The sequence below is a fragment of the Saccostrea cucullata genome, unplaced genomic scaffold (genome assembly GCF_032062105.1).
Source record: "Saccostrea cucullata isolate Sc308-1 unplaced genomic scaffold, CSIRO_AGI_Scuc_v1 ctg10935, whole genome shotgun sequence".
Classification (NCBI taxonomy): Eukaryota; Metazoa; Mollusca; class Bivalvia; order Ostreida; family Ostreidae; genus Saccostrea; species Saccostrea cuccullata.
Window position 1 is genome coordinate 24,328 of NW_026935107.1, and position 11,987 is coordinate 36,314.

At 32.4% G+C, this 11,987-nt stretch overlaps 1 protein-coding gene across 1 annotated transcript; it reads right to left on the reverse strand.

Moving 5' to 3' along the window:
* Positions 1-4,857: 4,857 nt before the first annotated feature.
* On the reverse strand, positions 4,858-6,635 carry LOC134241890 (uncharacterized). The gene is made up of 3 exons (XM_062723903.1): positions 6,507-6,635; positions 5,828-6,067; positions 4,858-5,328 (listed from the first exon to the last, which is right to left on the reverse strand). Exons 1-3 carry the CDS (start codon positions 6,559-6,561, stop codon positions 5,063-5,065), a joined length of 561 nt encoding a protein of 186 aa, XP_062579887.1. The 5' UTR covers positions 6,562-6,635; the 3' UTR covers positions 4,858-5,062.
* Positions 6,636-11,987: the final 5,352 nt, after the last annotated feature.

Here is an 11,987-nt window from a genome sequence, read left to right on the forward strand (position 1 = left end):
TCTTTGCGCAACTTCCACCAAATTCCTTCACAACTTGATCATTGTCAACATCTCAGGTGGAGAATTTTTTTATTGTTATGTTTAATCATTCCATCACTGGCGTCTCCCTCGTAACCTCCGATATGCAATTTGTACCCTTCATCTTCATCATCAACTACAAACGTGCTATATTCAGCGTATTTATGGTTTTTATCCCAGTCCGTCATGTTAATTTTAAGTGTGTAGTAATCCTGATTTGTGAGTCGGTGTATCACGTTGTTCCCGAGTCAGTGTTCTCCATATATTCCTACTTAAACACTAAAATGCTTTCTTTGTTTGTTATAACTGGAATTAACGGAAGCAACTGTTGCAGAAAAAATACGCGGGTTATGTAATTTTTTCTGCAGTAACTGCTTCCATTAATTCCAGTTATAACAAACAAAGAAAGACATTTTTACTGATCAAAACTCATCATCAAAAAGACTCAAGAACAGTCATTACGTAACCCTACAGTACTGGTTTCTAAATTTAACCCTTGCGTTAAAGGACTGAAAAAACGAATTCTGAAATACTGGGACACCATTCTTAGAAATCAAGAATGCAAAACTTTATTTAATTCTCAACCAATCATAGCTTACAACAAACACAAGAATATAGGTGACGAGATAATCCGATCTCATCTAAAACAAACACCATGATTTATGTCCGTGACCCCTGATGAGGCTTCTTAATAGCCGAAACACTCTACAACTACTTGCATAATTCAAATCAAATATGCAAAAATTCATATCTACTAGAAGTGTGGTTTGGAGTGTCGGGTCCTAATAAATCTCTTACAAGTTTGGTTGATTGATGTCGCCAATTTTCACAGTTTATATTTATATCTGAATAAATAATCATTTAAAGTAGGATTAAAAAAATAAATTATTTTATGTATTCTTATGCTTACAGGCAAGCTCACCGCAGCTTGTTTTTGCTACTTTTGTATAAGTCAAATAAAACACTTTCATAGAGATGAATAATGTCATTTATTAAAATGACGGTATAAATGTAAACAATTTAACAAACAAGAAAGGGATCAGATTCACAAGCTTTGATTAGCAGTTACGTAATATATGATAATGTCTGATCCCCCAAAACTGACTAGAAAAAAGTATCTGTAAGACAAGACAATCAAAACATCATATGAAAAAGTTAGCAAAAAGATGGCACATCAAAACAAAATAGGCAATACATGCACATAAAAACAGTTTAAACAAGTCGAGTCAGAACAATCAAATATGTAATGTATATATGAGTAACATGACACATTAATACCCATTTTCAGGGGTAGGAGTGCAGGGGTGGAGGAGGGTCTTCAAAATAAAGGTGCCTGATGTTAGCGTGGTCAGCATGCGGGTTATCACAATACAACTGAATGACTCGCTGAGCTGACCACGTGACCTTACACCTTCTTTTACATGTTATCCATCAACCAAGGCGTGGATCTAAGAATTTTCACAATTTACTAAAATTAATCCTCCGGGAAACCTCCAACTAAGTTATCGCATTCAATACATAAATACAATTATTATTCTAAAAATTGTTGTTGTATTAATGATACGAACGTCTTCATACGTTTCATTGATGGAACAGCCACTGATCAAAAAATCTGTACAGGTGACATGCCAACTGTAGTTCATGCAGTGATTAACGCAATGGGTTTTCTTAAGAAATAAAGGAGAAAATATTGAGCGGATGTAAATATTAAATAATAAATGAAGAGTTAAACAAAAAAACTATATCTCTATGGTGCGAATAGCTTGAAAGGCAAAGTACAATTTGCTATTTTAGAGTGATATTACTTTGCAATTTGAAAATTTCTTGCATAATATAATGTAAAAAAGAAAATAATAAAGTAGGAAAATAATAGACATGATTGATATTCTTTTCGTACCCCCAATTTTCCTTTGACGTACTAGTATGTAAAATGTGAAGTTGACAAACAATGTTCAATCTCAAAATTCCAGTAAACAAATCAAATCCTGAACAGGCAAAACATGGAAAAATCAAATTGTGAACAGGCAAAGACGTAGAAAAAAAAACAAATCGTGAACAGAGACAAAAACATGGACAAAACAAATCGTGAACAGACAAAGACGTGGACAAACAAATCGTGAACAGGCAAAGATACTGTGGAAACTTCAGTACTTTGTTTATTTCAACAGAAAGTAATTTATATTTATAAATTTATAGATTTGCAGTTATTCAAGTTGGGATGGAGATATCGTATGGAGAATGGTTTCACTTCAGCGTTGATAGGTTGATAGGTACCCTGATTACCGAGTTGATGAGTACCTTCTAGAGATGTCCGTCTGGTGGTAATTCGACCTCTCAGTCTTTGAGTACAGTAAACTACACATGTACAGGATCAAGCGTGTCTGGGAATAGGGAACAAGGGGAGAGAACCTTTGACCATACAATTCCAGGAGAAGGATATTTTGTCGTCGAGTAATATGATAGAACAATAATCTTCTTAACAAATTCAGATAGCATAATATCATTATATGAAAGGAATTTTGTAGTTATATCTTATACATTGTAGGACTATGTCATTAAGCTATATCAAAAAATTATTTGCTGGTTATATATATAATTAGATTGTTTGTTTGTTTTTAATTAGCCATCATTTTGATAACTCGGTGTTCCAATGTTTTATATTTTTAGATGGATTTGCAAGTTGTTGCTTGATACGTGTGGATTTGGAAATTCTGTTGGTACCTGGACAATTCGAACAGTCGTCAATTTGGCCAGTAGGAGTGATATCCAGTAAACTAACACCAGTCCTGTCACAAAAAGGAAACCATAATACATGTAAGACCCATAATCTTGTTTTAATATACAAAGTAACAAGAGGCCCGTGAACCACATCGCACACCTGAGCACTGTGGCTAGGGAAAAAAAGCAAAAATCAATCCAGTTTGAAAAACTTAAAATGTATGTGGTCCCAACCTACCACTACACAGAAGGAAGGATGATTTGACTTAACTTGAATCTACAAAGGATGCTTACATATTTCTTTGGCTTACTGTGGCTTTTCCCTACAAGTCTGTTCTTTCATTTATGCCCCACCCTATCCCCGGGGGGTCATGATTTGAACAAACTTGAATCTACACAACCTGAGGATGCTTCCTTATAAATATGAACAATCATGGCTTTGTTGTTCTTGAGTAGAAGATTTTTAAAGAATTTTCTTTTATATTCCTTATGTATTTCTTTTGACATTTTATGGCTATATTTAGCTATCTTGGGTACTTATTGGCTTAGAATCATCAAACTTTGTTTATTGAATCATCTTGGATTTTTAGAGAAAATGATGATCGAAAAGTAGGTCACGGTGACCTACTTGTAACATTTTGTGGCTATATTTAAAAATTCTCAGATACTTATTGCTTAGAACTGTTAAAATTTGTCAGTTGACATGGTTGATGCACCTTGGGTTTTCAGAGAATGTTAACCAATAAGTAGGTCACTGTACCTACTTTTGAATATCTCAAGTACGTATTGGCTTAGAATCATCTATCATTGTCAATTAATGTATCTTGTGTCCTCAGAAAATTGCAATTAAAAAGTATGTCACCATGACCTACTTATAGTATTTTATAGTAAGATTGAAATATCTTCAGTCCTAACTTGCTAAGAATCATCAAATGTCAGTTGATGCATCTTGGGTCTTAGGATAGATTGTATAATTTATCATAAGAGCGATTCAATGCCCTTGGGCCACTTGTCTAATGATGCCATTACAAAAGCCAGTATATTGATGTATCGGCTCCTGCTTTGAAGCGGTCGTGGCCCATTAAGCCAAATAAAATACTAATCACTCAGTACCAGTGTTATTATGTTGTTTGATACAATAGTTCAAGCAGTAATCCCTGTTATTTAGGTTATTTCATATTTGATAATTTAAATGTATAGATTTTTTTCATGACACTGTATGAAGACAAAGAATTGAGTTTTAAATATACACAGTACCTGGCCATAAGTGAGTCTTAATTGCATTTTTACACTATATATTTCATTGAAAAACCTATTTTTATAAAAACTTGTTGTAAAGTCAATTTTAGCTCAATTTTCATGATTTTTTCACTGAAACATGCAGAATTATTCAAATTTTCTTATCTTAAATGATAAACAAAATGAAACTTAAACTATTGAGAATAAATTATAAAATATTGTCAAGACAAAATTTTCTAACCTCAAATTACTATGATTTCTTAACAAATTGAAGTCTTAAAAATTTTGTTTTGCACTTGACCTGTGATTTCACGATAATGCATAAAGATAAAACTATTTTGAAATAATGTGAAGAAACTACAACAAATTCTGCATTTTATGGTGTTTTAGACATTAAAAAGAAACAACAAATGACACTGCAATAATATTTTAGAAAAATGTGTTTTTCAATGAAATATATAGTGGAAAAATAAAATTATGACTCACTTATGGCCAAGTACTGTATATGCCCGATTTCATTATTTATGTTTATTATAATAAAATATGCTTACTTCAAAAACATGACCGAATTTCATTGTTTATATTTATTACAATAAAATATGTTAAATAACATGACTTCTTGTAATTATTTTAAACACAGTTCCCTTTCCATTGGTTTTATTTTAACCTTGTAAAACTGTCTGAGTTGTTCCGCCACTGAACATAGCGCATTAGGAAATGAGAACAGAAGAACTGTTAGTTCAGTAATTTTATTTGATTAGAGAGAAAAAAAATCTTCTCAAAAGTGGCAAAGCCATGATTGATCATATTTATATGACATAAAGTTTGAAATAGAACTACATTGGAAAATCGTTTCTAAAAATGTTTTGCAGTTTGGTCATATGTATGAAAACGCCTGAAAAAGTAGTGTAATATCATGACACCTGATTATATATCAACGAAAATCAAAGCGGGAAATATGAAACAAATTATTCAGTGAATGATATCTCCTGGATGATGGTCTAACTATAATCTATTCTAATAATTATGTAGATTACTAGTGTATCCCATGTATAAAAGGGTAATTAAGTATGATCGATTCTTATAATCAAAGATGATTTAAATAGTTAGAGATTAGAAGCATGAACGTGCAAAGGACAATGTTGGTTTCACTCAGATGTGTTGCTGTTGACTTCTCGTCTACCACGCATTTGGTACCGACGAAGGTGACAGCATTGAGACCAGATAGACTAGAGAACACGGATTTCAATTCAGCGTTATCAGCAGGAATGTTGTCCTGTGGGGTGCATGAAGCAGGGACTGCTGGGTCCATCAGCACACAGTCACGGTCAGCTATTTCAGCTTTGAAACTAGCTGTAACGAAACACAGATAAGTACTGTTCATCATCATGAACTCAATATATAGTGGTGATACTTTGAAAAAAGTACAATATTATTGGGGGTAGATCTTGGACACAAAGGACAGAGAGATGCTCTAAGTTTTATTCTTGACATAATTATATGTTTTGCAGTAATAATTTTAAAAAAAAAATAGCTGCGATGGAATTAGTAGGGTAAAAGGGGAAAAAGAATCCATAAGGTGTGTTCGTTGGTGACCGATTTTTCCAACTCGAGGTGCTCTGTCCATGGACTATTAAAAAGTCAATGAATTAAATAAAACAGCTTAACTATATTGCAAGGTATATTCAACCGAATGCATTTACTAATTCTTTTAAATAAAACATTTCTTACTTTGGGTTCAATATGATTTTTAATGTAGAGTAGAGAATTTGCGATATAGCTCATAAAATTTTGCAAATCATATTTTTAGCATAATAATTCATAATCTATAAATTCATCCAGACAATTTTACCTGTGGTGATGAGTACGTTAATATCCACGGTGACAGTGCCGGTGTATGTCACACACTTGTACACTTGTCCTGACTTTTGATTACTGGGGCACTCAACCAAACTCACGCCATCGGCTGCTTGTCCTGGAGGGGTGCTGGCACATTGAGGACTTTCGGTCAATGGAATGTTTTTGAGAATTGGACCGAGAATTGAAGGGGCGTCAGTTATAGCCACGTGAGTACATTTAGAGCATTTCAATCCTAAATAAAGCAAAATAAAATAAAGGGCGGCTTTGGAAAAAAAATACATGTACATATTACATTTATAAATTATAAATAGAAGATTTCCATCAAATTCCGGTTTCTTTACTATAAGACAGATAAGGAAATCATTCTAATTACACGATTGATTTATAAATAAAGCAAAATTTATCCACTTTAGACGGCTTCTGGGGACATTTACCTTTAAGCCAATATTAAAGCACTAAGTATGTTTATGCAATATGAGTTAATAATTAGTCTCTCTACTTAATTATTTGTGACTCACACTACAGGACCTTATGAGCAGAAAAGATATTTCCTCACTCCCTTCTAGAATTTCTGAACCACAGAGTATTTAAAGAGACTGTTTTGTCATCTTTTTGTATGTCAATCCACCTATAAAAATTAGTCTGATTTTAACATATAACATTTTACTTACCAATTACAGTGTCCAAGACAATTAACAGAACAATAACCAGGGATGATAAACCCATTTCAAAATCTGAAAGTAAGAGTTAAAATATAGAGATATTCACCATAGTACCTTTAATAAGTTGTCATTGTCTATTTCTATGTATATGATGAATCTTTGTCACAAAGAAGTGTTTCCGTATAAGGCCCACTGTTTTTAACGATGAGATTATCCATAAGAGCCACTATGATGCATTCGGTGAAGCAGAACAGTGTCTAATTCTTAATAAGATGCAGGTTGTTTCCTGGTAGGGGGTAGGGGAAAAGAATTCTAATAACTTAGTAAGCACATTTCCATTACTTGTTCACTAGAGACCTTTAATAAAATGTATATTATTTGTACATTTGTGTTTATGAATCCACTAACCTTCGTCAGTGAGTATCACCAATATATGGCAAACCGTTAACTGCCGCAGTCCTTTTCTCATTAAAATCAGTGATTTTTACTAACAGGTGTTAAATGTGTGCAAATTTTGATTTTGGTGTGTGAAAGTAATTTTTGCGATACGTTCTACTGCACTCACTGTCTGCATGTATATCAGTATGATATTTTAACGAAATCGACAATACTATATTTTATCAACAATTTCAAATCAGAACTGCGAAAAATATTGGCATTGCAGCATTAATAATGTCATATATTTATGGCAAGCCCTTTTGCTATTTATTCGGAAAATAAAATTTAAAATTACAGAGATATCTTTCATTTTAGAAAGATCTCACTTTAGAAATAAAGATATCTTACAACTTAAAGAGATATCTCTTTGAGAGGAAGATATGTCTTAAACTTAGAGAGATATCTCTTATACTTAGTGAGATATCTATTTTTCATAGAGAGATATCTCTTTCACTTAAACAGAGATCTCTTTTACTTAAACAGATATCTCTTTCTCCTTGGGAGATATCCCTTTCATGAAAAGAGATATCACTGAAGATAAAAGAGATATCTCTTTAACCTAGAGAGATTTGTCTATTTTACTTCGAGAGATATCTTTTCAGTTAAAGAGATATCTCTCAGTGTAAAGGAAAAATCAAAAGTGTCGGAAAGAGATACCTCTCATGCAAAAAGAGATATCTTTTTATTTTAAAAACATCTCTCTCCATTATTTTTATGTAAATCTTTTGTTGAAAGAGAAATCTCTCTACGGTATTAAGATATCTCTATCAGTCAAAGAAATATCTCTCTAAGGCATGTATAAAGATATCTCTACAAGCTATAGAGGTATCTCTCATACTGAAAGATTTGTTATGTTTCGAATAAATAGTAGAAAGGCTTGACATACAGAACTATTGGAGATTGGCCACTCGTTTACATGGTTAAAAATATATCAGAAGTAAATTTACTGAAAGTTATTTATCAGCTAGCTGACATCAATTTTGCACCAGGATACAGAATTGTTTACGTACAAAATTTACTCACCACCATCCTCACCCAACCCTAATCATATGTAAAATGTGTTCACCTTAAAAGAGGCGCATTTGAACTGTTAATAAATCTTAACAGATAGGAGAGAAAAGACGAAATTTTTTGAACTTTTTTTATTTATTTTAAAAAATACACACATGGTTAATTTGAAAATTATGTACATGTCTAGTTAAATTTAATGATAGAACAAAAATAGCACTCTTGTAGGGAAATCTTTAAACGATAAATCAACAAAAATATTAACTTCAATCAAGAAGTTGAAATCTCAGAGTATAGTGTTTCCATTGTATAACGACATTTCTCAAACTTCTTAGATTTTTTTAAAAAAGAGATTCTGCAGCATTTCCAAAACAGATTTTATACATGATGGCTTCGTAAATCTAACGCGCAAAAATTATGGATATTCGCTCATATATGAGTTCTATGTTTATTAAGTAAAGAAAAAATATAATAAAATTTAAACTTTTAAAACTTATATGCCTTAAAATGTATTTTTTTTTTTTAAAAAAAAAACTCTTTTAAATAATCTTCAAAAAGGTGTTATAGAAGATATAATTCTAAAAACTTACCCTTAAAAATGTACAGCACAAGAGATAACTAAATATATAGAAAAAGTTTGTTTCAATATCCCTGACTGCGATTTGCATTTAGCACAGTAGATTGTCCTGCTCTTCTGTTTTATAGGAAAAATATTTGCTATAAACAATGCTCTACTGTTTTTTTTTCCTGGAAACTTTAAGGACGATCTAAACACTGCACACTAAATAATTCTATTCATTGGGTAGTTTTATGCAGTTAGAGTGATCTGGCCTTAGATGTAAGATTAGAAATTGTTTTTTACCGTTAATTACATAATTTATAATAGATCAAAATTTGTTTATTATTATATAATACCAAAATTAAGAAATTTAAATAATTATTTGCATTAATTTTCCCAATGTAAGTAAACAGTGATTTCTGCTCACATAGCCTTTGAACATTTTTTTCTGCGCAAATAAGGCACGTTCTACATGAATGAAAAAGTCTCAATATGCATTCTGTTAGTGTCTACAGCTTTCTTGACAGGAAAACATAATTCTTAACACTTTAAACCCCATTTCTGTTGTTTATAAGTTATTTTTCTCCTAGTAAAAAGTATCCGAATATCATATCAATTTGTCAAACACTATGAAACTTTCATTTCAAATTCATATGGATATATCAAATCAACGTAGGAATATTAAGAATCCTCTCTACACTGCACACTAAAGAGTTTGATTCTAAGGTATTTTTCTGTAGTTAGAGTGATGTGCCCTTAGATCTAAATTCTAAAAAATAGGTATTTACAATATATTACTCAATTTGTAATTAATTAATGTATTCTTAACATTCAAAAGTCTAAGATAAATTAAGTGAACGTGTTATTTTCATGTATTTTCTCTACTGAAGTAATTTACAGTGATTTCTATTCACTGATACTGTCTTGTCTTTAAACATTTTTCCTGGGGGCAAATGCCACGCACCATATAGTGAAAATTAAATAAATAAGTTTAATATTAACTCCTTTATACAATATATTTTTCTCAATGTCCAAAAAAATATTTGCACTTGTGTAGAGAGGGTCCTTAAAATAAATATTAAAAGAAGAAGGTACAGTTTGAGCTTTAATGTGCCCTAAAAATTGAATGTTCTTAAAAAGTTATGACTTTAACAATAGTTGTGTAGATGAATATGATAAATCATGAAAAAATATGGCATGAATGAGGACCTTTCTGGTAGTATGACGTCATTAATTTGGTGCATTTCTAAGTTAAATGCAGAAAAGCCTCAAAATGACTCATTTCTGTACTAACTTTCCTTTAGAAAATAGTTTCTGCCACCGTCGCCCACTTTAATTTTTGGATATATTATGTAAACTGTTATGAAAAATCACATTCTGAAAGAAAATTCTACTGAAAATTGATGTCTTCTGCAACTTTTTAAGAAAATACGGGAAAATGCACAAGTTAATGACGTCACAATTAGTATTAAGGAGGTCATATGAGAAAAACAATTTGTATAATCTTGCTGCAGGGAATTTCTATGATTAAGAAAGAATGAATTTTGTTTTCTTATATATCACTTTTATATTTGAGAAAAATATCGGGCTTACTTTGTATTGAAACTGTACCTTCTACTTTCAGATGACTTCAGCATATAAGTTTAGTCGAAGATACATGTACTTCTTTTTATGTATTTTGAAATAATTGTGTACAATATGAATGCAAAAATTAGCATTTTTTTTTTCAACATTAACTTGATATAACAAAAAAATGTTTATTTCCAACTTTCCTAAAAGATAAAATGACCAATGACCAGGTAATAACATTTTGGGATTCCTTCTCTTTAAGTAAGCTGAAAAGAAAACAAAAGGCCCAGGGGACACAGCGCTCACCTGAGCACATCGGCTAGGAAAAAGCACACATCAGATCAGAACTGAAAGTTTACTGAAGGGGGGGGGGCTTGAATTTTAACATCCCCCGCCAAGCGGTTCATAATTTAAACAAACTAGAATCTACACTTCCTGGGGATGATTCCATATAAATATCACTAATCAGAATCACTTTGGCTTTGAAGTACTTGAAAAGAAGATTTTAAAATGTATCCCTTTCTATCCCTATGTAAATCTCGGGTCGGCCATTTTGGCCCCACCCTAGTTCCGGGGGTCATGATTTGAACAAATTTGAATGTACACTACCTGAGGACGATTCCACATGAGTTTCATCTTTCCTGGCCCAGTGGTTCTTGAGAAGAAGTTTTTTAAAGATTTTTCCTATATATTCCTATGTAAAACTTGGGTCGGCCATTTTGGCCCCACCCTAGCCCTGGGGGTCATGATTTGAACAAACTTAAATCTACACTACCTGAGGATGATTCCATATGAGTTTTATCTTCTCTGGCCCAGTGGTTTTTGAGAAGAGGGTTTTTAAAAAAATTTCCTATATGTTCCTATGTAAAACTTGGGTCGGCCATTTTGGCCCCACCCTAGCCCTGGGGGTCATGATTTGAACAAACTTGAATCTACACTTCCTGTGGATGATTCCACGTGAGTTTCATCTTTTTTGGTCCAGTGGTTCTTGAGAAGAAGATTTTTAAAGATTTTTCCTATATATTCCTATGTAAAACTTGGGTTGGCCATTTTGGCCCCACCCTTTCTGGGGGTCATGATTTGAACAAAATTGAATCTACACTACCTGAGGATAATTCCACATGAGTTTCATCTTTCCTGGCCCAGTGGTTCTTGAATAGAGTTTTTAAAATGCCATTAATTTTTCTGTAATTCATAATTTTTTCCCCTTGAAAGTAGCCTTTCATTTGAACAAACTTGAATCCCCTTTACCCAAGGATACTTTATAGCAAGTTTGGTTGAAATTGGCCCAGTGGTTCTTGAGAAGAAGATGAAAATGTGAAAAGTGTACGACGACGACGACGACAACGACAACCACTACGACAACGAAAGACAACGGACAAATTTTGATCAGACAAGCTCACTTGAGTAGGTGAGCTTAAAAGAAACGCAAAGTAAACTTTGGAATCAAATTTAAACTATCATTTCGAAAATGTTTTCCAGTATTGTTATCAAATATTTTATTTCATCTTTATTCAACAGGTTAGCAAAATCTTGTGTGATTTTGACGGATAATTCATGAGTTATTGAAATTGATATGTCGATACCCCAACCCCAAATAAAATAAAAAATTCTCATCTACCTTGCGCATCAGTAACAAAATTGATTCTCCTGAGCATTGACTTCATCAGAGCATTTATATTTCTCCTAGAATTATTCAACCTCTCCGGCGTTAGTCTTAATGGTTGAAAGTAACAGTAACATTCCAAAGCCAACAAATCCCCCTCCCAATGAATCCAGCGAATTATCGTTTTAAGATAGAATTTACAAAATCAAGCTTCTTTTTTTCCACTTGAATATTTGTACGAAAGTCTCGGCAAACACTGGCTACATTTTTCCAGTGTGAACATAATAAAAGCATAAAAGAACACGATGCG

What these genes read in the sequence shown, in the direction of transcription:
- LOC134241890 (XM_062723903.1), bottom strand. Translation starts at nt 6,561, where the DNA reads ATGGGTTTATCATCCCTGGTTATTGTTCTGTTAATTGTCTTGGACACT. An exon ending in TGTCTTGGACACTGTAATTG is followed by an intron (nt 6,068 to 6,506) that starts GTAAGTAAAATG and finishes TGCTTTATTTAG; the next exon opens with GATTGAAATGCTCTAAATGT. An exon ending in TAACGTACTCATCACCACAG is followed by an intron (nt 5,329 to 5,827) that starts GTAAAATTGTCT and finishes GTTTCGTTACAG; the next exon opens with CTAGTTTCAAAGCTGAAATA.